This window comes from Rana temporaria, chromosome 1 (assembly GCF_905171775.1).
Source record: "Rana temporaria chromosome 1, aRanTem1.1, whole genome shotgun sequence".
Taxonomy (NCBI): Eukaryota; Metazoa; Chordata; class Amphibia; order Anura; family Ranidae; genus Rana; species Rana temporaria.
Window position 1 is genome coordinate 160173435 of NC_053489.1, and position 24962 is coordinate 160198396.

At 40.9% G+C, this 24962-nt stretch overlaps 1 protein-coding gene across 1 annotated transcript in view; it reads left to right on the forward strand.

The window, feature by feature from the left end:
• The window catches only part of ADAMTS19 (ADAM metallopeptidase with thrombospondin type 1 motif 19), a 278331-nt gene that overhangs the window by 9674 nt on the left and 243695 nt on the right, over nt 1-24962 (forward strand). The window contains exon 2 of the mRNA XM_040344988.1: nt 4667-5307. Coding sequence (XP_040200922.1) covers nt 4667-5307 — 641 coding nt within the window. The remainder of the gene's footprint in view (nt 1-4666; nt 5308-24962) is intronic.

The window sequence follows — 24962 nt, forward strand, 5'->3', positions numbered from 1 at the left end:
GGGACTGCGAGCAGAACATGAATAACCAAAAATAACTGGTTACTAGGCACAAGAGGCGATTCAGTTCGCATGCGCCGCGCTTTATAAGTTTTTCATTCATTCATTCATTCAACTGCACCAGATTCTGTGTGCACCATTTTTTGTAAATCTCCCCTGTATGTTTCATAGAGCCACATATAGGCTTAGGGGTTTGTTTGTACTGTTTTTTTATTTTTTTTCAAATTTTCAGACTTTGTGTGCTAAGGGAAAATATTCACTAACATTTTGGTAATTTTCTCATTCAAATTTAAGCTATTAAATAAATGTATCTTTTCATGTTGTCATTATATAGACGTACAGAAACCAACATTTTAACTGTGAAATAATGGAAGCTTTTAATATCAACATTCATTTGAAATAGGGATGTATAATATATCAAAATCTCTGCGTAAATTGTCTGTGCTATATAAATACCTATAATAAACAAATACCGTATTTATCGGCTTATAACACGCACTTTTTTCCCCTGAAAATCATGGGAAAATCACAGGTGCGTGTTATACGCAGACAGCGTACCTCGGAGGGGAAGGAGGGGGATGAGCGCCGCCGGAATCCACATGCCGCCATCTGCTGTTTACTAGGCTCTATCTAACTCGGCTCTCACGTCTTACACACATACAGTCCCGCCTCGGCAACTCGCATTGGACCAGTGTTCTGTCTATCACAGGAGCTGGTCCAATGCCGATGGCGGAGTCGGACTGTGTGTGTGAGAGCCGAGTAAACAGGAGATAACAGCTCTGTGATTTCCTGAAGTTCAGGCTGCTTAGAAAGGGTAAAAAAAAGAGAATTAATCAGGCTGCAATGATGCATTGATGGGCTGCAGGTGGACATTGATCAGGCTGCATTGGGGACATTGATCAGGCTGCATTGGGGACATTGATCAGGCTGCATTGGGGACATTGGTCAGGCTGCATTGGGGACATTGATCAGGCTGCAGATGGATATTCATGGGCACTGACCCTTAATTTGCTTCAAAGTTGTTTATTTAAAATATATGTTTTTTCCCTGAAACTTCCCTCTGAAAATTAGGGTGCGTATTATACGCCGATAAATACGATACTTTCCCAAAAGCGTATATAATTGAAAACTCCTCTAAGTTGGTTTTAAGTTACTAACTAGTTTTCTGAGAATCCTAAGAAGGATAAAATATGTCAAAATCCAAGATTTTTATTTTTTATACATATAGCTAGCTGCTGTATATTAAAATGCAAAAGGTTAAATTTGGGGATATACTTATAAAACTGCAAATGTTGGCAGATAGATGGTGAATGTGCAGAAATGAGGCACTCATTAAAATCTCTTAAATACATACACATTTCCTAAGAAATTGCTGACTATGTTGCACAGGTGCTTGACAAAATATTCCTAGTTGGGCCTGTGCATGTGGTCTGCACTCTCTATTATTCCAATGCAGCTTCTGAGTATGAGCTTGTACTCAGAGGCTCAACTGGAAAAAATTATTTCATCGAAATTACTTGGCTTACAGAGCACATTTGCAAATGTAAGCCTGCAAGGGGTACTGGGGAATAGGACTACTTTTATAAGAATAACTGCACTAAAGAGGCAGTTACATTTTAGACATGGTGGTTGATTTACTAAAACTGGAGGGTGCCACACCGGGTGCAGCTCTGCATGGAATCCAATTAGCTTCCAGTTTTTGATTTTTTGTTAAAGCTTAATTAAACCAGCTGAAGTTAGAAGCTGACTGGTTACCATGCTGCACCAGATTTTGGACTCAACAGTTTTAGTAAATCAACCCCATAGTACCCCATATTTCCCATCATTTTTGGTATTAAATGTTTGCTGTATTACCTCATGAAACCATTTTGTAGAAGTACACAAAACATATGTTTAGTGAAATGTGAGGAACACCCAGTAGCTGAATTTAAAGATGCATCCAATGCCTTTGTGAAAATCAGTATTGGGCTCTGCATTCAGATTTTTTTCATGGTTGGAGAGAGTTCATCGCTAGTGAACCTTATATATTGTGCCATTTGGCTCAACATACCTTTTGAGAGAACATTCAGAGGATAATAGCAACATACCCTGAATGGCCCTTTTGTGATACCTGTTTTTACCATCCTGTAAGATGCACTTGGAATTCTGATGAGACCACTCTGTGTATATAAACCTATACATCTCCTAGAAAAGCAACTTTCTACTATACCATACAAGAATGAAAATAACATTTAGGCCTCGTACACACAACCAAGTTTCTCGGCAACAATCAGCAAGAAACTTGCTGGGAGATATTTTTTTGCAGAGGAAACCGGTCGTGTGCACATTTTTGTCGAGGAAACTGTCGAGAAACTCGACGAGCCAAAAAGAGATCATGTTCTCGATTTCCTTGACGGGAATGGAGAAAATTGGCTTGTCGAGTTCCTCGACAGCCTAACAAGGAACTCGACGAGGAAAACTATGTGTTTCGCCCGTCGAGTTCCTTGGTCGTGTGTACAAGGCTTAAGACTTGTCTAGTAAAGGAAAGGGAAGCACAATTATGATGCAATAAAGTGTAATAACACAACATCAATGCAAGTTTAAGTTTACTGTTGTCAAATCAGTTATAAGATGATCTGTAAAGAATCATTGTGGGTTTTGCTTTTGCATGTCAGTTGTTCTTTTTACACTACCTCACAGAATACAACCATCAAATCACATTTATTATTATTATTATTATTATTATTATTATTATTATTATTATTATTATTATACAGGATTTATATAGCACCAACAGTTTGCGCAGCACTTTACAACATTAGGGCAGACAGTACAGTTACATTATAATTCGATACAGGAGGAATCAGAGGACCCTGCTCATTAGAGCTTACAATCTAGGAGGGAGGGTCAAGTGATACAAAAGGTAATAACTGTGGGGGATGGGCTGATGGAGAAAATAAAAGTACAGTGTTTAGGTGTGGGCAGGGTAAGCTTATTTGGAGAAAAGGGTTTTCAGGGATCGTCCAAAAGCAAACAGAGTAAAAGATTATCATATATATTGGAATAGGGAGTTCTATAGGATGGGAGAGGCTCTGGAAAAGTACTGGAGGTGATGCGGGAGTTAGAGAGCAGAAGGTCTTGGAAGGAATGAAGAGAACAATTAGGTTGGTATTTTGAAACTAGGTCAGTGATGTAGCTGTTGGGCAGAGTTGTGGATGGCTTTGTAAGTTGTTGTTAGTATTTTTATCTTAATTTATTTGGGTGAGTGGAAGCCAATGAAGGGATTGACAGAAGAGTAGCAGACAATGAGCAGTTAAGGTGAATGAGCCTAGCAGCAGCATTCATGATGGACTGAAGGGGGGAAAGCCTATGTAAAGGTAAACCAATGAGAAGGGAGTTGAGGCGAGAGATGACCAGGGAGTGAACTAGGAGATATGTCATTGGTTAGAAAGGGCCGTATTTGGAGATGTTGCAGAGATTGAGGCGGCAAGATATGGACAGTGATTGGACATGGGGCCTAAAGGATAGATCAAAGTCCAGGATTACACCTAGAACCTTGACATGCGTGGGATGGGCTGATAGTTGTGCCATTGATCTTGACAGAGAAACCAGGGAAAGAGGCACATGGGGGAGGAAAAATTATGAGCTTGGTTTTGGGTAGATTGAGTTTGAGGAAGTGGTGGGACATCTCAACCGATATGTCTGTTAGTAAATTAGTGTTGAATTTAAAGGCCTATAACGTGGAAGACAGACATAGCGCATAGGACTAGCTACTAATATTGCATCTTGTTTGCTCATATTTTCCTATTAAAGTTTTATGGTGACGAGGTTGGTGTATTTAAGGTAAGAAAGTTTCCCCTAGAACTTAGTGAAAATAGTGAAAGTTTGCAACCAATACCCAATTATATGCATAATGAATATAAAAAAAATGCATTTTTGCTTTAACATCATTGGATGATGGAAGTCAGCAGAGCTTCACCTCATTCACTATGCTATGGGAAAATTTCCTTGCAGACTAAACAGCTCATTTGCCTTTAGTAAATCAACTCCAGTGTTTCTTTGTGAATGTGGCTATATTGGTACAGGAGGGCTTTGCCCTCATATGTCCATAGCTGTCCCACTAATGACTGGTAATCTCATGACTGCTGGCTTAATGATCAAGAAGAAGTAGGGGGGGGCTAAAGAAAGAAGGGATCCACAAAATGAATATATCATTATCATGGAGATCCTTACATTGCAGTTTGTCTGGACAGCTTCCTCGCAGGGAAGATGAACTGTGAACAGCTCAGTAGTAGCAATATTTGTGAGCTTACCAGTCAGCAGTGCCGTAGATAATCTCACACTGCAGATCCACAGCTCTGAGGCTCAAGGTACAGGAGGACCTAGAGACAGTCACATGAATGCTTAGGCAAATTTAAAATCTTAGTATATATTTCTTATATGATATGTAATCTTCAATGTTTGAGCATAGGTCCACTTTAATTAAATACTTTTAACGGAAATAGTTGATTATATAGATTATGTTGTATGTTGTATTATGGGAGGCAAAGTAGTAGACCTTTATTAACAGGTTTAAGTACTCACTATCTCTATAGATATTTATGCTTTAGTCAACTTCTGTTTATCTTGTTTTATCCTTATCTTTTATTCTGGCTTTTAAATTGAATGGTTTTCTTTTATTATATTTGAGGTCTGGGCTTGCCCTTCCAATGGGATGAGGAATCAGAGGTGGTTTTTCCAACAGTCTGGGGCTCTCAGGAGTTGAGACAAGTACGACAAGGAGGAAAGAATGTTGTGGGACTGGAAATTCCTGAACCTTATAGAAACCACAGTACTGAGGATCTACCAAATAACCAGGCTGTTAGTTCAAGAGAGGTACGATCCGTATCCTCTTCATCTACTCCCACTTTCTTTCACCAGCAAATGGATCAAGAAGAAGAGAATTATTATGAACATGACTCTCATGAGTTTTATCACTTTTCTCCATTTCCTTGGTTTTCTGGAACAAATAACAAAAATACATCTCCTCCAAGTATGTCAGACGCATCATCACTTTCATATCCTCCTCAGGACAAGCCCACTAGTTCTTCACAACAATCAGTGGATGGTAGCGGAAAACTGAAAATAAAGATCTCTGCCTTTGGGAGGGAATTGTATTTACTACTGAAGAGGGATAATCACTTTTTGTCTCCAGGATTTGTGGTGGAGGAAAGAAGGAGGGAGAAGAGGGAGTTTTTAAATACTGGAGATATTGACAGAAACTGTTACTATAGCGGTACTGTTCTCCGCCATCGTGGCTCATTTGCTTCCTTCAGCATATGTGGTGGATTGGTAAGTCTATGATGTTAGTAAGTACAATTTAAAATTATGAGTAATTTAAGGTTTAACTTCCCATGATCCCTTGCAGCCTAACTGGACAGGGATTAATGATGTTGAAATTATGTAATTGCAAACTGAAAAGAGACATTGGTGGATGGAGTTGAGAATCCTTTTTTAAGAGAACCACAGGCTTACATCTAGATCAGGGATATGCAATTAGCGGACCTCCAGCTGTTGCAAAACTACAAGTCCCATCATGCTTCTGACTCTGGTGTCATGCTTGTGGCTGTCAGAGTCTTGCTATGCCTCATAGGAATTGTAGTTCTGCAACAGCTGGAGGTCCGCTAATTGCATATCCCCGATCTAGATGTTCCCACAGCACCATATTACAGAAAACTAGATAATTTTACCTAGTGGAGTGTCCTGACATACTCCATTTTTACTTGTATTTATTTTTTTACTAGTAATGGCAGTGATCAGCGATTTTTTTAGCGGGACTGGAACATTGCGGCGGACCCTTTTAACACTTTTTTGGGACCATTGACAGTTATACAGCGATCAGTGCTATGAATAGCCACTGATTACTGTATAAATGTCACTGGCAGGTAAGGGAATAACTGTAGGAGGTGATCAAGGGGTTAAGTGTTCCCTAGGGAGATTTTTCTATCTGTGGGGGGGGAGGAAGTGTACTGACTGGGAGTAGAGAAAGATTGCTATTCCTGATCACCAGGAACAACAGATCTCTCGCTACTTCCCTGACAGAACGGGGATCTGTCTGTTTACATTGACAGATATCCGTTCTGCCTCTCTGAGGGGCGTCCCGCTATAGTTCTTAAAGCGCCCAACGTACACCTATGGCGGTTTGCGCAGCCGTGTCAACCTGCCGCAGTATAATAGGGAAGAAAAGGAAATACCGCTCCAGATGGAAATGCTTGGTTAATCAATCACCTCCTGGAGACCACGGGTGCTGGCAGTGCATATAGCAGAAAACAAAAATGAAAATATTTGGACAGCCGCACTCAGATTCCTGAATTGTCCTTTAATGGTAAAATGGAATAGTTTTCATCTTTTGCTGTGGATTGTAGTGTATTCCATTTTACCAAGGACAATTCAGGAATCTTTTCCAGAAGTGCTGCTGTCCAAATATTTTCTTTTTTGTTTTCTGCCGCAGTATAATGACCTCGGCTGGTCGGCAAGCAGTTAAAGTATATTTTTAAATCTGATTAGTTTAAAGTTATCTAATGGGATTTAGACATGGTATAGGGCATTTTTTATTAAGTGAACTTACCCTTTATGCAGAAAGGTAGATATTAAATGCAACTAGTACTTGAATTTGACTAGATATGATCTTCTTGTAATCCCATATATGGGAACATTTAGACTTGGGAAGGAAGGACAGACCTAGTATTCATTTGGGTGTGCTGTATGTACATGTGATGACGTTCAAGCAAGTGCAAAGCGAGGAGCTCATCAATGCATTGTTGCACTTTTACTGTTCAGTCACATACTAGGGACAGATTGATGAATTAGTAGCACAGTATAACCAAAGTAATGCAAAGTCAGGTTACTAGCCTGCCTCTGCTGGCTGGTGGGGCTTTATAAATCCAAGGACTGGATGGGTTAAGTTACACATTCCCTGGCAGATACAAAGCTCACATGTGTGTATCAAAAATGCATTTAGTGGTTTGCTTGCATTTCAGCTTTCAATGTAAAAACCCAAAAACTTTAAATTATCAAAAGTAGCAAAAACTACAACAACTATTCAGCTGCATTTAGACATCAATCAACTTTTGATACTTGCTCATATTTTTCCTTACTATTTGATAATCATCGGTAATAACCATACATATGTGGATACTGCAAGTCTAGACACATGCATTTTTAGCCTTTTCCTTACAAATGACACACTTGCATATGTGAAACATGCCTGGAAAGCATCACTGAAGAGTAAGATAAGACCATGTAACTTATTCCAGTGCTCTCTGCCAACTATGATGATTTCAAAATGCTCTTTGCTTCAATAGCTGGATTTTCCCTTGTTTTGTTTTGTTTTGTTCCATGCCTTACTTTTGACACTAATTTCTTAAAAAATGAACTAGGTGTCAGTGGTTCTCTTTAATATCAACAGCCTATATTTTTCTGTCTTATCAACATTGTCTGCTGATCTACTGGATATTTTTGGTTTCACACATTTTATTGAGGAGATTCCAAGAAGAAAAACTGGAAAATGTAATCTCTGCACAGGGGGTATGTTTACACAAAAGCATGAAATCAACTAAAAATGCAATATAAAACATACCTGTAAATGCCATGCTTGTTATTTAAAAAGGGCAACACACTACAAAGCAATGCTCTGTGTCCTAAACACAGTAGGCATCATGATTGTAAGGTTATTATGTTCCTCTGGAAAACATGCTCCCTTGGGCTTTTTTTTCAGTTTTTTTTTTCCACCACAACTCTTGGTGGCCATGTGCCAAGGAACCAATGGCTTATTTTAACTGTAGATATTTAGTCATTGTTAAGCTCTTCGTTTTGGCAGTTTAGCAGTTGGTTCTTTTTCTTGCAGATCCCTCATCACATCAGGTGGTATCACTTTGAGTGCTGAGGTGGATGGTAGCTGATGGAGTGGTGATATTTTCTAGTTGATTAATAGAGTTGACAAAATTCTACATGATCCAATTACTCAGATTCAAGCTTAGGTACTGAGTTTTCAAAAGTTGGAAGCAGGAAGCCCAAGCAGGCCCCTGAGTCTAATCTTTGTGGCTGGGGGCTTAATTGGCTTAATTAGTTAAGTTGGAGATACTCCACTCAGCACTGCAAAGGAATTCTGTTTTTTGTCATACTTACTTGTTAAATTACATGTTTATTATGTTGTATGCTGTGGTTGATACATATGTGTTCATATGAGTGCTCACTAGCAATGCCTTTAGATGTCTTCTTGAGCAATTGATATACCCCAAATAATATAATACTCTGTTATACAAATTGAAACATTTCCTGGCAGTGTAGAGATGGCCTGTCCCTACCAGCTATCACCCCTTCCTATAAGTGTATAATTGTTTCTGGCAAATAGAAATATGTCAGAGGCAGGGGTAAGGAGAACCAGTTGTAAAGTTGTAAGAGATGTTAACGTTTTTAAGGTATGTTCCTAAATTGTAATACTTTTTAATACCATTAAGAGATTGAAAGGTTTACTTTTTAATAATGAAACTGCTTAAATTTGGATATACAAGAGATCCATAGGTCTGTTAAACAATCCACATATAGGGCCGGATTCAGATACCTGAGCGTATCTGTCCGGCCGGCGTAACGTACCCTAGATACGTTACGCCGTTCTAACTTTGGGCGCAAGTTCTGTATTCAGATAGAACTGAATACGGCGCCCTAAGTTATGGCGGCGTAACGTATGTGGGCCAGCGTAAGCCCGCCAAATTCAAATGGGGATGTTGGGGGCGTGTTTTATCTAAATTAGGCTTTTCCCCGCGTATTTTACGTTTTTTTTGAACGGCGCATGCTCCGTTCGTGAAAACATCCCAGTGCGCATGCTCGAAAATCTGCCGCAAAACGTCATTGCTTTCGACGTGAACGTAAATTACGTCCAGCCGTATTCGCGAACGACTTACGCAAACAACGTAAAAAATTGAAAACTCGGCGCGGGAACGACGGCCATACTTAACATAGGATACGCCGCACATACCCCTGATATAGCAGATGTAACTTTACGCCGGAAAAAGACGAAAGTAAACGGCGTAAAAAAAAGTGCCGGGCGGTCATTCGTTTCTGAATCGACATAAATAGTAATTTGCATATTTCTCGCGTAAACAAACGGAAGCGCCACCTAGCGGCCAGCCTGATAATGCAGCCTAAGATATGACCGTGTAAGACACTTACACATGTCGGATCTTAGGGATTTCTATGCGTAACTGATTCTCTGAATCAGGCGCATAGATACGACCGAGCGCACTCAGAGATACGATGGCGTATCAGGAGATACGCCGTCGTATCTCTTTCTGAATCTGGCCCATAATGTTTGAGATCAAAGGTCAGCTTAAAACGGAGGTCCGCCTAAAAAATAATATTAAAAGCCAGGAGCTACAAATACTGCAGCTGCTGACTTTTAATATTCGGACACTTACCTGTCCAGGGTGCCCGCGATGTCGGCAGCTGAAGCAGATTTGTCGCTCGGCTCTCGGTTGCTCTGATTTCTCAGTAGAGGAAATTCAAATAGCCATCAGGCTTATGAACGCCTCAAAAGCACTGGAATCTAATGGCTTCTTGGTGCATTGCTGTAAGAAGTAAAAGGATATCGTAGCAACCCACGTATGTAAATTCTTTAACGGAATCCAGAAGAGTTTTCCCTTACATGAAAACACGGCCTATATCCATGTCATTTCGAAACTGGGTAAAGGTCATGGCAACTGTGGGAATTATCATCCCATCTCCTTAATAAGCATTGATCTTAAAATTATTTATGACAATATGACATTTTAGCTATAAAGATAAATTCCTCCTTACCTCAATACATCCACTCAGATCAATTGGATTTATTCCATTTAGGCAAGCCTTAGGCCTCGTACACACAACCGAGTTTCTCAGCAAAAACCAGCAAGAAACTTGCTGGGAGATATTTTTTTTGCCGAGGAAACCGGTCATGTGTACATTTTCGTTGAGGAAACTGTCGAGAAACTTGACGAGACAAAAAGAGAGCAAGCTCTCTATTTCCTCGACAGGAATAGAGTAACTTGCCTTGTCGAGTTTCTCAACAGCCTAACAAGGAAATCGACGAGGAAAACGATGTGTTTCGCCCGTCGAGTTCCTCGGTCGTGTGTACGAGGCTTTAGAGAAAAAAAGAAGGGTCGTAGATATAATATTGGCTGAACAAGCTAACTGGGATAAGGGGGGTAAACAAAATGGAATTCTCCTCTCTCTTGATATACACAAGACCTTTCACTCAATAACTTTGGATTACGTGTTCTATTCCCTGGGAAATTATTGATTCAAAACTTTCATTCTTATCTGTCTTGCACATGCTATACCGCAAACCAATGGGGTCATGAATAATTAAGAGCTAAAGATTACAGTCGTTTTGTATATCTCAAGGCCCTCATCAAGGAAACCCATTATCTCCAATTCTATTTATATTTGCACTGAAACCCCAGGTGTTACTGTTTGACACTAATTGGCACTGTGATGGGCACAAATTGGCACTGTGGTGGGCTCTGTCAGAGGCTCCTTACCACGATCAGAGATGAGTGGCGTGCCGCACCAGCTGCGTGCCCCCGCATGTTATCCTGCTGAACGTCATATGACACCCAGTCAGGATAACAGAACCACCGCCCGCCGTCAATCTGCTATAGGCCGGGCGGGAAGTGGTTAAACATCTAAAAACGTTGAAAACCAGCTTTAATGCTAAGCACATTTAGTGCTTTGGTCATTAAATTATTTCAGTGCCCACAATAAATGATTATTCTAGCCAATGAAATTAATTAATGCCCAAGTGCTTGACTGCCTAAATGCATTATACGCGTTTACAAGTGTCAATCTTTTTTCTGCCAAAACCTCCAGTGTGCATGAAGCCTAATGTGTACTGGAAAGTAAACTGAACTTACAGTTTTAGTGTGATCTCTGTCCCTGTTTTTCATGACCCCAATTCATGCACCTTCAGACCTCAGATCAGCCCCAATTCTTGAACCTTCAGACCTCAGATCAACCCCAATTCATGCACCTTTATGCTTTATATCAGCTTCAATACATGTATCTTCAGGCTTCAGAGTGGCTTCAAAGACTTCATCCTTTAGACCCCAGATAGTACACAATATCTGTACCTTCAGATCTCAGATCAGCACCAGTTTCTGAACATTCAGACTTAAAGCGGAGGTCTGTTCAAAAAAAAAAAAATTAAAAGTCAGCAGCTGTAGCTGCTGACTTTTAATAAGGACACTTACCCGTCCTAGTCGCCAGCGATGTCGGCCCCTGCCGAGGCCGATCCTCGATCCTGGCAGCTCCAAGCGCCGCCATCCACAGTAAGGGAAACAGACAGTGAAGCCATGCCACTTCACTGCCCGTTTCCTACTGCGCATGCGCGAGCAGCCCGGCGCTTTGTGAATGGGCCGGCTGCTTTCTGGCATACACACAGTTCCCAGAATGCAGCGCGCCCCATTCACAAGAAGAAACCGAGGAAGAGAATCTACCGCGGAAGATGAAGAGGCAGATTCGGCACTTCCGCATAGCAATAGCTATTTAGGGTAAGTAAAAATATATATATTTTTTTTTCATTTTTTTTTTTTTTTTTAGATTTTTGGTGTAAAAAAAAATTTCAGGGTGGAACTCCGCTTTAATATCAGCTTCAACACCGACCTGTGCATTATTTAATAAACCTATACCTGTTAAAAAAAAAAAAAGATCAACTCCAAGCCCTGCATCTTCAGAAACACAGGTTTTTATGTACCTACTGCAGGGTTTAAACAAGGAAAATGTAGACATGCAAGCATGCTTCGGCTGCAGGGAGAAGTGTGGGCATTCAGTTCTCCTCTTTAAGGCATATGGGCATTCAGACGGGCCTCCTCTTTAAGTCATGTGGGCATGACTCCACTTTCAGTGACCGCAGTGATGTAAGGGAAATGGGCAGGTCATCTGTGGGCAGGACAGTTTAGTAAACTGTCAGCCAATTGCATCAGGTGGCAGTACAATCAAGGTTGCTGTTACCCGTTCCACATTATTTTTGAAACCAAGTCAAGTCAATGGGAATCAAGCAACTGAGTTTGGTAAAAATGTCTTAGTTTCTGTAAATGTAAACAGTTTTGCATACTTGTAATGAATTACAAAGTAGAATGAATTATAGAAAGATGGACAAGCAGTTGTAGTTCACACGTGATTACTATGAACTTGGTCTATGTTGGTATTCAGCAGCTGCTTTCACTTTTGTAATGGGAGAGACTCAGGCCTGTCTTTAATATTGATTGGGCCCTGGGCAAACATTTTCTTGGGGCCCCCCCAAGACATGTCAAGTTTCACTGGTGGTGTCACCTATCAAACTTGCCCATTGAAGTCAGTCGCCCCAGCCAGAAGCCAAATGCAGTATCTCCTCCTGAATGCCTGCAAACTGCCTCTGCAAAGTGATCCATTGTGAATCACCTTATAGAGGGGCAGAAGGGACTGCACTACATGTGAAATTGCCACTTTAAGCCATAAAGGTCTTGATCTGACACTCATATACTTCATTTATTTTTTGTAAATACAGTATAGCTACAGTATGGTCAACTGTTGAGATTCTGGGGGGCTCAACTGCAGCCACTGACACACTAAAGGGTTGTGCATATTATTTTGTGGCAGACATACTACAAGAGATGGTCAGAGACTGCAAATGCACTACAGGAGACAATCAGAGACTATGGATGTAGTACAGGAGATGATCAAACATATACTATATATGTCATCAATCTGAAGGCACCTTCATCCTCATATATTGAAACTGTCCCTTGTATGTAAAACATTTTGACATATGAAATTGGCTCTGCAACAACTCCCAGGAACATCTAAAAATTTTAAAACTCTACCTTTCAGCAATGCACATTCTAATCCAGCCTGCCTTTTCGGAGTCATATGTGGCACGGCTGGTGAAGGGGGTGGGTTACAGTATAGTGCCAAATGGATGAGAGGCGGGGCGGGGGCAGAGTTAGTTACCACCTTAGGGCTTAGTATGTCAGACAGGAGTAGGACAGAGCAGTGATAACAAAGCAAAGCCAATCTCAGGCAAACTTTACCAAACAGGCTCACTCTTACAACAAAAATTAAATTCAAAACAAGGAGCACTGATCCAGTAAATTAATAATCCAACATTGTGATAAATTAAAAAGGTAAAAAAATTAAAAACACTTGTATCCATTGATAGTCACAAATAATAGTCAAATGAAAGATGACTGGATAACACAAAAACTCACGGCTGACATGTAGCTCTGTATTAGCGGAGGAATGGATGGTTGTCAGAAACCCTGATGTTGTTGGAGCAGGGATGGATTGCCAGGAAGATCGGGTAAGGCTCTCACCCTCAATACACCCGGTGGCCAGATGGGGAGGGATCGAGGGGAGTCCCAATGCTCCAAAGTGTGGAATCCAAGCCCAAAGAGACCGCTCTCTGGTCCCGATGGTCATGTGACCTGACGAAGGGGAGATTCCCCAAAACATGTAGTCCTACATTTGTCTCTACTATTGTTTTGCGGTCCTCTGACCGCCCTTTGTCTGCCTGTGATTATCGCTGCTTTTCAGTCTGCACGGACCCGGAAGTAAGCTTCCCGCTTGTTCCTGTCACTCCGTTCCAGACCGATTCGCTCTGTCTTCCTCCCCTGACCATCGGGAACGGGGAGCGATCTCTTTGGGCTTGGATTCCACACTTTGGGACATTGGAACTCCCCTTGATCCTTCCCCATCTGGCCACTGGGTGTATTGAGGGTGAGAGCCTTACCCGATTTTCCTGGCAATCCATCCCTGTTTCAACTCAACGTCAGGATTTCTGACAGCCATCCATTCCTCCGCTAAAACAGAGCTACACATGTCGGCAAGCCACTGTTTAACTTGTGCTGACAGCTCTCCTCGCATACACTGCCGTTTTTGCTTTCCACCTGTCAAAACATTCCAGGCACCTCCTACTCAGCTGGGCACTGTGTGCAGCGCTAGCTATGTGCCGCTGAGCTTCCCAATGTCATGACAGTCTCCCTCCACGCAAACCGCTGGTAGCTGCTTAGGGCCCCACAGCAATGACTGGGCCCTGGGCAGCTTCCCCTTTTGCCCTGCGGTAAAGACGGCCCTGGAGAGACTGTGGCAATGATATTCCATTGAAGTACACTATATCTGCAAATCAAATTCCCTGTGATTGCTAAAGTCAGTTTGTATTCTTCAAATGTTTTCTCTCATGAACCAAACGCCAATGTTAAAAAAATATATATTTTTTTGTTTTCTGCTATAAAACATATCAAATAATAATAATAAAAAAATCTCTAATACATTTTGTCCAAAATGTATTCTGCTACTGTATATGTCTTTGGTAAAAAAAATACCAATCAGTGCATATTGATAGGTTTGTGTGAAAGTTATAGCATCTACAAACTATGGTATATATACTGCAAATGTTATTATTTTATTTGTTTTATACTAGTAAGCCAGTATATTGCAGTAGACAGTCTGACACCTTTGACACTGTGGGGACCAGTGACACTAATGACACAGTGATTAGTGCTAAAAATATGCACTGTAACTGCATTAATGACACTGGTTGGGAAGGGGTTAAATATCTTGGGCAATCAGCCCAAGTACAGTGCCTTGTAAAAGTATTCATACCCCTTGAAATTTTCCACATTTTGTCATTTTACTACCAAAAATGTAAGTGGCATAAAATGGTGAAGTGGAAGGAGAATGATTAATGATTTTCAAATTTTCTTACAAATAAATATCTGAAAGTGTGGCATGCATTTGTATTCAGCCCCCCTGAGTCATTACTTTGTAGAACCACCCGTCTTTTTGGGTGTGACTGTACCAGCTTTGCACATCTAGAGAGTGACATTTTTGCCCATTCTTCTTTTCAAAATAGCTCAAGCTCTGTCATATTGGATGGAGAGTTTCTGTGAACAGCAATTTTCAAGTCTTGCCTCATATTTTCAATTGGATTTAGGTCTGGACTTTGACTGGGCCATTCTAACACATGAATATGCTTTGATCTAAACCATTCCATTGTAGCTCTGGCTGTATGTTTAGGGTAGTTGTCCTGCTGGAAGGTGAACCTCCGCCCAGTCTCAAGTCTTTTGCAGACTCTAACAGGTTTTCTTTTAAGATTGCCCTGTATTTGGCTCCATCAATCTTCTCATTAACACTGACAAGCTTCCCTGTCTCTTCTGAAGCAACCCCACAACTTGATGCTGCCACCATAATTTTTTATGGTGGGGGTGGTGTGTTCAGGGTGCTGTGCAGTGTTATTTTTCCACCACACATAAAAGTTAAATTTTGGTCTCATCGGACCAGAGCACCTTCTTCCACATGGTTGCTGTGTCCCCCACATGGCTTCAGGCAAACTGGAAATGGGACTTCTTTAAGCTTTGTTTCAATAATGGCTTTCTTCTTGTCACTTTTCCATAAAGGCCAGATTTGTGGAGTGTATGACTAATAGTTGTCCTGTGGACAGATTCTCCCACCTGAGCTGTGGATCTCTGCAGCTCCTCCAGAGATACCATGGGCCTCTTGGCTGCTTTACTGATTAATGCTCTCTTTGCCCAGCCTGTCAATTTAGGTGGACAACCATGTCTTGGTAGGTTTGCAGTTGTGCCATACTCTTTCCATTTCCAGATGATGGATTTAACAGTGCTCCTTGAGATGTTCAAAGCTTTGTATATTTTTTTTTAACCTAACCCTACTTTAAACTACTCCACAACTTTATCCTTTATTGACCTGTCTGGTGTGTTCCTTGGCCTTCGTGATGGCCTTCGTGATGGCCTTTGTGATGCTGTTTATTCACTAAGGCCGCGTACACACGATCGGTTAAATCAATGAGAACGGTCTGATGGACCGTTTTCATCGGTCCAAACCGATTGTGTGTGGGCGCCATCAGTTATTTATCCATCGGTTAAAAAAAAGCCAACTTGTTTTAAATTTAAGCGATGGATTCCTAACTGATAGAAAAAAAACGATCGTTAGTAGGCACGACCATCAGTTAAAAATCCACGCATGCTCAGAATCAAGTCGACGCATGCTTGGAAGCATTGAACTAAAATCCCAATAAAATACATTTATGTTTTTGGTTGTAACATGCCAAAATCTTGAAAATTTCAAGGGATATGAATACTTTTAAAAGGCATTGTAAATGTGCCTGACCAGTGTTTCAGTGTTTACTGTGTGTTGCTTTAACTAAGGGATGTGCTGGTTTTTATTCCATGCTTTACAGGGAAACAAAATCCAGCACATTCCCAGAGATAAGACAGAGCTCTGCCTTGTACATAGGCAGAACTCTATCCTGTCTTTCTCCTCACTGATTAGCGAGTGCCGTCGGTCATCCATTGCTGGTGGCGCACGCTTGCACCCTCTACCCGGAAGTGCCAGATCACTTACTATGTACTAGGGGCTCTATCCATAGTGAATGCACCTAAAGACAGGAAGTATTACTGGCCAGATCATCAGGTGAAAATAAAGAAAAGAGAAAAGGAATGCAGCCACTGATTAAATTCTTGGTATGCTGAGTTATATCCATATAATCTATAACTCCAGTGATGTTCCTTTATTTTGTATAGTTGTGGTCATTTTGCACGTACTAACTGTGACGATTGTGACATACAGTATACAGTATTACAGTCTAGTAATGCGCAACACATGAACTAAGAACTGGAAAGAGTCTAGAGCAGCCTTTTTCAACCAGGATGCCCAGGCAAATTGATCAAAAATTGTATACAACCCAGTGGGGTGAATCAAGCCTGCCCTTTAGTTACACAAAGCCATGGGTTTTCTTTATGCACCATAACGACTAGACGCTGGCATCCTAACAACCAATGACATCAGCAGTTGATAAGAAGGATGTTTGTTGCCTCCACAGTATCCTTGTTTGATCCTCTTCTGCTCCTCTCCTTCAACACTGGGGTCACATTAGCTGACTGATTCAATAACATTGAGGGAGAAGAGAAACATTGGAATACTAATCAGTACCAGTGTGCAAAAGTGTATTTTCTTTGGAAGAATAAATCACCTATAATGTTGGGTGTCCTACAAGTGGATGTCGCTGTATTATGTAAAATTATCTGAATATTTTTTTACATTTTAGAATGGGGTGCCTTGAGATTGTCTATAATTTTAAAGGGCGCCTTGACTAAAAAGAGAATGAGAAACACTGGTCTAGAGATCACACCAAATTTATTGTAAATCCAGCTTGCCCTGAACGTGAAAACCCTACAATTAAAATCCAAAAGAACTTTACCTAGAAGCCTAGTAAAAGCCCCCCCCCCCCCTCCAAAAAAAATGATATTGGAGAATACAAGTGAAAAATTATGGCATCACACGCACTTATGCATTCAAATTTCCATCGTAAAAGTGGCTTCATTTTACACACATTCATTCCTGAGATGACCTTGCTTGATTTAATAATAACCATAGTTTTAAATAAATGCAAAGCAAACATTATGAAGCCTTGCTCCTGCTATGAAAGGGCTGTGTATAAATATCCATGTTTTTTTTTTTAATCTATAAATATGTATTGTAGTCAAAAAACAATTGTCTTTGGCTTATGAAGTGAAATGATGGTCATTGTTAATTCATTAAATATATTAGATATATTTACTTATATCATTTTTTTTTATTTCACTATTAACAACTATCCTCAAACCTGCACATCTTTCCACTGTGACAGACACACTTGTAGCTCTCAATGAACTATGAGTGTGCTGGTCAGTGCACTCGAAGTCCATTGAGACTAGGTTGACACTGGCTGCGGCTGCGGCTAGAAAGAGGGGGTCCGGTGCATCCGTTTCAGGGATTAAACCTGCATCCAATTTGCATAACTGTGAACCCAGCCTGAAACTTCCTGCAGCTCAGTAACTGAAAGCCAATACAGAGGTATGGGTAAAGAGCTGTAAAAAGTGTCTGAAGGAGCCTGACATTGCACCTGCTATCCACTGGTTGCATGTGACATACTTTGCAAGCTTCTGTGCAAAAAATGTGCATTTATTATTTTTTTCTCAAAGGTGAACTTAGCCTTTTTAAAACCCATTGAACTCCGCAAAGGGTGACAGTGAGCTTTTGGCCAGTTTTTGACTCCAGAGTGTATGTAAAATGTGTGTGCCTGGCTGTGAAGGGTGGTAGATAACCAACATTCACCTGCGGCGCCTATGGGGGTAGCGCCACACTAATGCGTCATCTTATTCCTCCTCTTCTTCTGCCAATCTCATCATAGCCCAGGTATAGAGTAGTCAGCAGAATTATTAAATCACACAATCAGTCACTTGTTACAAGAGGAGGATTTTGGTCATGCAAAAAAACTCCTCTTTTCAGATACGGAGGAAAAGAAAGCATCAGGACCATATAGGGAGTGCATATCAGGCAGAGAGTAACCTAACCTAAGGCAGTGTTGTTCTTGGAGCTGAAACTTACTGCAAAGTGGGATGTAAGGGGTTAATGAGGTGGTGGCAGAATGTACAGTGCGTGGGTACCACTGATTGGAGAGAGGGAAACTGATGAGGAGGGCAAACAGCAGGGACAGCTTGCATAGGAATGGATGGAGCCCTTTTCCATCTGAGCTCTTTAGTGTGGGCCTTTTTTTCACACATCAGTTGCCAACTGCATTGTTGTCTTCAGACTCGGCCTGCAGAGAATCAGCCATGATAAAAGTACCAGCCATTTGGGTTATCAATGCATGATGGGACACATGAATTTCCACCACAAAGTCCAGGGGAAGCAGCACCTCAATGATAGCAGTGACCAGGAAAAGATTGCACTCCCCTCTAAAATAATCTTTGCCAGCAAAGAAACAGGAACCCGTGCTTCCGGGGTCAGTGGGGACGCAGTGATATCAGCACGCAGCCTCGCCCGACATGTTTTGTTAAAACAAACGTCTTCTGGGTCATCCCCACTAACCCCAAAAGCATGGGTGGACTGTTCCTTTTTACTATGCTGGCAAAGATTATTTTACAAGGTGATTTTTACACATGAATCATGTAAGTGCAATTTAAATATTTTAATAAAGAGTTTATACTGTTTTCCACTATTGCAGTGTTCTCTTTTTATATACCCTTATCCGTTGCACGTGATAAAGCTGGCCTGGATATACGTGACAGGTTTCTGAGACTATAGGAGGAGATATCTGTTTACAGCTTTCCATCGAGGGTTACTCATAAAGCTTGGTTGATCGTTCTAGCAATAGAAGGTCCATATGATACAGTAAGCGTTGCTGTTAATTGTGGTGGTGGGTTTCACTTAAGGAGCTCCCATTTATGTTGGTGTCTGAACTTTAAAGATCCCTTTTGCTAATGAGGATCTTTTTCACAGTTTTTCTTCACATGGACTTTCTACACTTTAATATTTTTATCACAATAATTACTTCACTGTTGGATTAATGGTTATTGAATCGTTCATATAACATTTTCAACTAAGGCTGCTTTTTTGGACATAATAAATAACATAGGCCAGCATATAGAACTTTCTGCTAAAGTACACATAGACTAGAAAATGAGAACATCTGAACAACTAATACACAGATGGTATTTTCCAAATAACAGAAACAGATTTAGGGAATTTAAATTCATTTCAGTAAGAAGCTCATTGTGAAGAAACAGATGTATCCATACACAGGCCGTACATGTGATGACAGAAATTAATAGTCTTGGAACATGTGTTGGATATCAGACCAGATGGATTTGTATAGTGCTTCACCAGCAAAGTGGTAATTGTTCTAACTACAAGCTTCATATCAGTCTTACAATATACAGTAGATCATTTTTTTTCCTGCAGAAAAATATTTCCTCGCAAATTTGCAGCTCTGTCTATATATATATATATATATATATATATATATATATATATACAGTTGCATTAAAAAGTATGTGAACCCTTTTGGAATTATATGGATTTCTGAACAAATTGGTCATAAAATGTGATCTGATCTTCATCTAAGTCACAACAATAGACAATCACAGTCTGCTTAAACCAATAACACACAAATAATTAAATGTTACCATGTTTTTATTGAACACACCATGTAAACATTCGCAGTGCAGGTGGAAAAGGTATGTGAACCCCTAGACTAATGACATCTCCAAAAGCTAATTGGAGTGAGGTGTCAGCCAACTAAAGTCAAATCAATGAGATGAGATTGGAGGTGTTGGTTACAGTTGCCCTGCCCTATAAAAAACACACACTAGTTCTGGGTTTGCTTTTGACAAGAAGCATTGCCTGATGTGAATGATGACTCGCACAAAAGAGCACTCAGAAGACCTACGATTAAGAATTGTTGACTTCCATAAAGCTGGAAAGGGTTATAAAAGTATCTCCAAAAGCCTTGCTGTTCATCAGTCCATGGTAAGACAAATTGTCTATAAATGGAGAAAGTTCAGCACTGCTGCTACTCTCCCTAGGAGTGGCCGTCCTGTAAAGATGACTGCAAGAGCACAGCGCAGACTGCTCAATGAGGTGAAGAAGAATCCTAGAGTGTCAGCTAAAGACTTACAAAAGTCTCTGGCAAATGCTAACATCCCTGTTAGCGAATCTACGATTCGTAAAAAAAACAAAACAAGAATGGATTTCATGGGAGGATACCACAGAGAAAGCCACTGCTGTCCAAAAAAACATTGCTGCACGTTTACAGTTTGCACGAGAGCATCTGGATGTTCCACAGCAGTACTGGCAGAATATTCTGTGGACAGATGAAAGAAAAGAAAGAAACACACAACACTATGTGTGAAGAAAAAGAGGCACAGCACACCAACATCAAAACCTGGGTGTTGCAAGATGGGTGTTGCAACAGGACAACGACCCAAAGCATATAAGTAAATCAACAACAGAATGGCTTAAACAGAAGAAAATACGCCTTCTGGAGTGGCCCAGTCAGGGTCCTGACCTCAACCCGATTGAGATGCTGTGGCATGATCTCAAGAAAGTGATTCACACCAGACATCCCAAGAATATTGCTGAACTGAAACAGTTCTGTAAAGAGGAATGGTCAAGAATTGCTCCTGACCGTTGTGCACGTCTGATCTGCAACTACAGCAAATGTTTGTTTGAAGTTATTGCTGCCAAAGGAGGTTTAACCAGTTATTAAATCCAAGGGTTCATATACTTTTTCCACCTGCACTGTGAATGTTTACATGGTGTGTTCAATAAAAACATGGTAACATTTAATTCTTTGTGTGTTATTAGTATAAGCAGACTGTGATTGTCTATTGTTGTGACTTAGATGAAGATCAGATCACATTTTATGACCAATTACTTTTTATTGCAACTGTATATACCTTTCTAAATTATGCATATGCTCAGAAGAGCCTCTAAGTGCCATAATACTTTTTTGACATTTTCAGATTTAAGGGACAGCACATAGATTTACAGTATGTTCTGCTGGTAGAAAAGAACACTGTAGCTTTATATATTTGAGCATTCTTTCTAGAACCTATGGGCCAGATTCACGTACTTGCGCTGCGGCGTAACGTATGTCATTTACGTTACACCGCCGCAAGTTTTAAGTGTAAGTGCTTGATTCACAAAGCACTTGCCTGTAAACTTGCGGCGGTGTAACGTAAATCCGTCCGGCGCAAGCCCGCCTAATTCAAATGGGGCATGTACCATTTAAATTAGGCGCGTTCCCGCGCTGAACGTTCTGCGCATGCTCCGTTAGGAAATTTCCCGCCGTGCTTTGCGCGAAATTACGGCGCCCCGACGTGTTTTTTGAACGACGACGTGCGTTATGTCCTTTCGTATTCCCGGACGTCTTGCGCAAAAAATTTTTTTTAAATTCGACGCTGGAACGACGGCCATACTTTAACATGGGCTGTCTAATATTACACCACCTAAATAGCAAGTGCAACTTTACGACGGGAAAAACCGACTAGCGACGACGTAAGAGAATGCGACGAACGCGCGTACCTTCGTGGATCGCCATAAACAGCTAATTTGCATACCCGACGCGGAAAACGACGCAAACTCCACCCAGCGGTCGCCGAAGTATTGCATCCTAAGATCCGAAGGCGTACGAAGCCGTACGCCTGTCGGATCTTAGCCAAATGCCGTCGTATCTTTGTTTGTGAATTACAAATAAAGATATGACGCGGCAAATTTGAAAGTACGCCGGAGTATCAGCAGATACTCTGGCGTACTTTTTCTGTGAATCTGGCCCTATGTTCCTAAAAAATCAGACAGTGTTCAAATGCTTGACGTATAATAACACTATAAATCTCATATATGCAGAAATGTTACCCACTGACCTAGAAATCCCCATATTTTAAAACGTGGAGCAGGGCAGTAAACAGAAGGTATATTGAGAAGCAGCTTCGAAAATTAATATGGAGCTGAATACAGAAATATCTTGTGTATGAAATAACAAAAGACGTCACCAGTGTTTTTCACATTAGAGTTTAGTCATAGTAAACATAAGGTTTACGGCTTATCTAGTAGCAAAAATGTGCCTGTTTGTTGAAAATAAGGGATGAGCTTTGGATTTGGGTTGAACATGAGTTCATGCCGAACCCAGTCGGTTTGGCAAACTGCCCAACAAATTAGCCATGTTTTGCCTGTTCCCACACCCAAATTTAAACTGCTGAAATGTAAACAAAGCACTTGGGGACTAAAGATGATGTCATTGACCAAATATAAAAGGTAAAACAGTGTAGTGCAAAGTTTCGCAGCCAGGCATGTGAGGAAGGGGCCTGCATGGCTCTGAAACGTTGCATTACACTGTTTTGATATGTGCTCTTTCATTTCTAAAAAAAAGTTTGGACATACTTGAAGATCCTTGGTGTGCTGGCAAATATGTACATTATCATGCATGTTTCAGTATCCAGCTGGTGGTCACTGCAGCACCCAGTACCCTAAGAGCTCATTCCAGGATTGTGTGCAATGGAAATATGGACTGTGTATGGACCAAATATGGTCACAAACATATGTGGCTAATGATGCCACCTACGATCTCGGGTGCTGTTGCTTACATTCCAGCAACATTGGGGATAATTTATTTGAGTACATTGAGGCTAAAGTTCAAATCAGACCCTTATCTAGGCATACAGTCTGGATAGCCAGAAAAGAGAGAGCAGTATGTGTGCATCCCTTCCTTCTGTGTCATATCAGTCCATAGGATTTTCAGCATTGAGGGGGTACCTTGTCCCTATGTTGAGACTCCAGGAGGATAGGGGCATTTGTGGAATTAGAGAAAAATAAATCTATAAGCCCCCTTTGAAAAAAAGGAACCCCCTATCCCCCCCCACCCACCCAGGGGTTGAGTACAGGTATACAGCTTTAAGGCATCTCCCAAATACATTATTTAAAGCTGCACTCCATTGTAACAGGAGGGCCCGTGGAACCCAGAAGCTCTTAGAAAGCATGAGCCAGAAAATAATGGACATTCAGAATACATCTTGGACTACCTGAGATGGGACTATTATATAATTATTATCCACAATATATTCCAGGATATCTGTAAAGAACTAATCACTGTTTGTTGATTCTGAACTCAACAGGTTAATTAAAAGATGTTAATGTCATCACCTCCAGCTAATTGGCTGCCTGTGTAATGTAAATTGAATCCAGACTAACTTCTAAGGATCTTTCATTGTGGCTTGTGCTAATTGACGCTGTATTGTGTGAAGGAGTCCTGTGATCATGTGTATCGTACGTTAACAGACAGCCTAAAGGTCAGGTGTCTGAGTCATCAGCTGTAGTTGTAGTTGTAGCTCATGTAAAGTAGGTCAGGTCCCGGAGTCAGGATCTCTGCTAAAGAGATGTATTGAGGATGATGTGTATTGGGAGGGGGGGGCTCGTTAGGTACCATTGTGTGATGTTGTGGGCGGAGTTGGGTCATTGTTCATTTGGTTACTGCAGTATCCTAAATTGTATATAAGAGCCTGTATTTCTCATCAAAGGGTCAGACCTGCTTGAACTACATACAGAGTGTTGTCTCGTCTATGGGGAAGAATTATTATTTTGGGTCTTGTTTGCCTGACTGTGGCGTGTCGGTAGCTGCCTTGTGTTCGGAAAGGGAATATCCTAAACGCCTTTAACCCCTTTCGCATTTGGGGTGCCGTTACATCCATCAATTCAGTCTCTTTCTAAAACGTGCTGGCTTGCTATGGGTTAAGTCCAATGAGGTGCATGTCATCTCATGGAATTATCTCTTTTATTTATAACTCATAGTTTTACTGAGCACCAGGAGTAGAGCTATTTCTATACTCTCAGGACTCTTATAGTGCTGTTTTCTCACTCAGCAGCCACTCTGCCCAACCCTCCACTTTGCTGTCCATTCACAGAAGGTTTTGTATTTTGTGTAATGGTTCACATAATAAAAAGTGCTGTGTAATTAGGCAATATGAGAGGAGGAACTGCAGGAGCAGAAATCTGAAAGTCCAGGCTCAGAGTGCCGGAAGTATAAAGATATCTGTACTCCTGCTACATGAGTGTTAAATTAAAGAGATAGGATTTGTGTATTTTCAATGTTATATTTTAAGCCCAATGAAAAGATTTTCTCCCCACTGAACAGTATTTTTAAAGCAATATTTTTATTGATTCATGTCCCCCAAGCAATGTCCAGCTGCCCATTCCTTTTTTGCAAATTAATCTTGAAGAAGACTATAATAATAGGGTTTGACACTGTCTGTGGTTCCCAGTCTTTCTGCTGGGTTTGTCAAACCTCCGTGCATCAGACTTTGCCTATATATCTCAATATGGTGATAATAAGTTGTATGAAGTATTTACGCACTGTACAGCAAAAAGAATGGCTTAGTCTGCAGTATATTATAAACAGCACAGTGTATGGAGCATTCACTACACAATATACTCACCATATGTACCCATTATATCTTATATCCACCTCCCTGATCCCCTAATGTATCAGCAGACTGACACTAGGTAGAGTGTAGGAAGATCTGAACATCCTTCCTAGCAGCCTTTTTCTCGGGCTTTGTTGTGACATGAAGCCCCATTCATCATATGCTTCCGCTTCCCTGCAC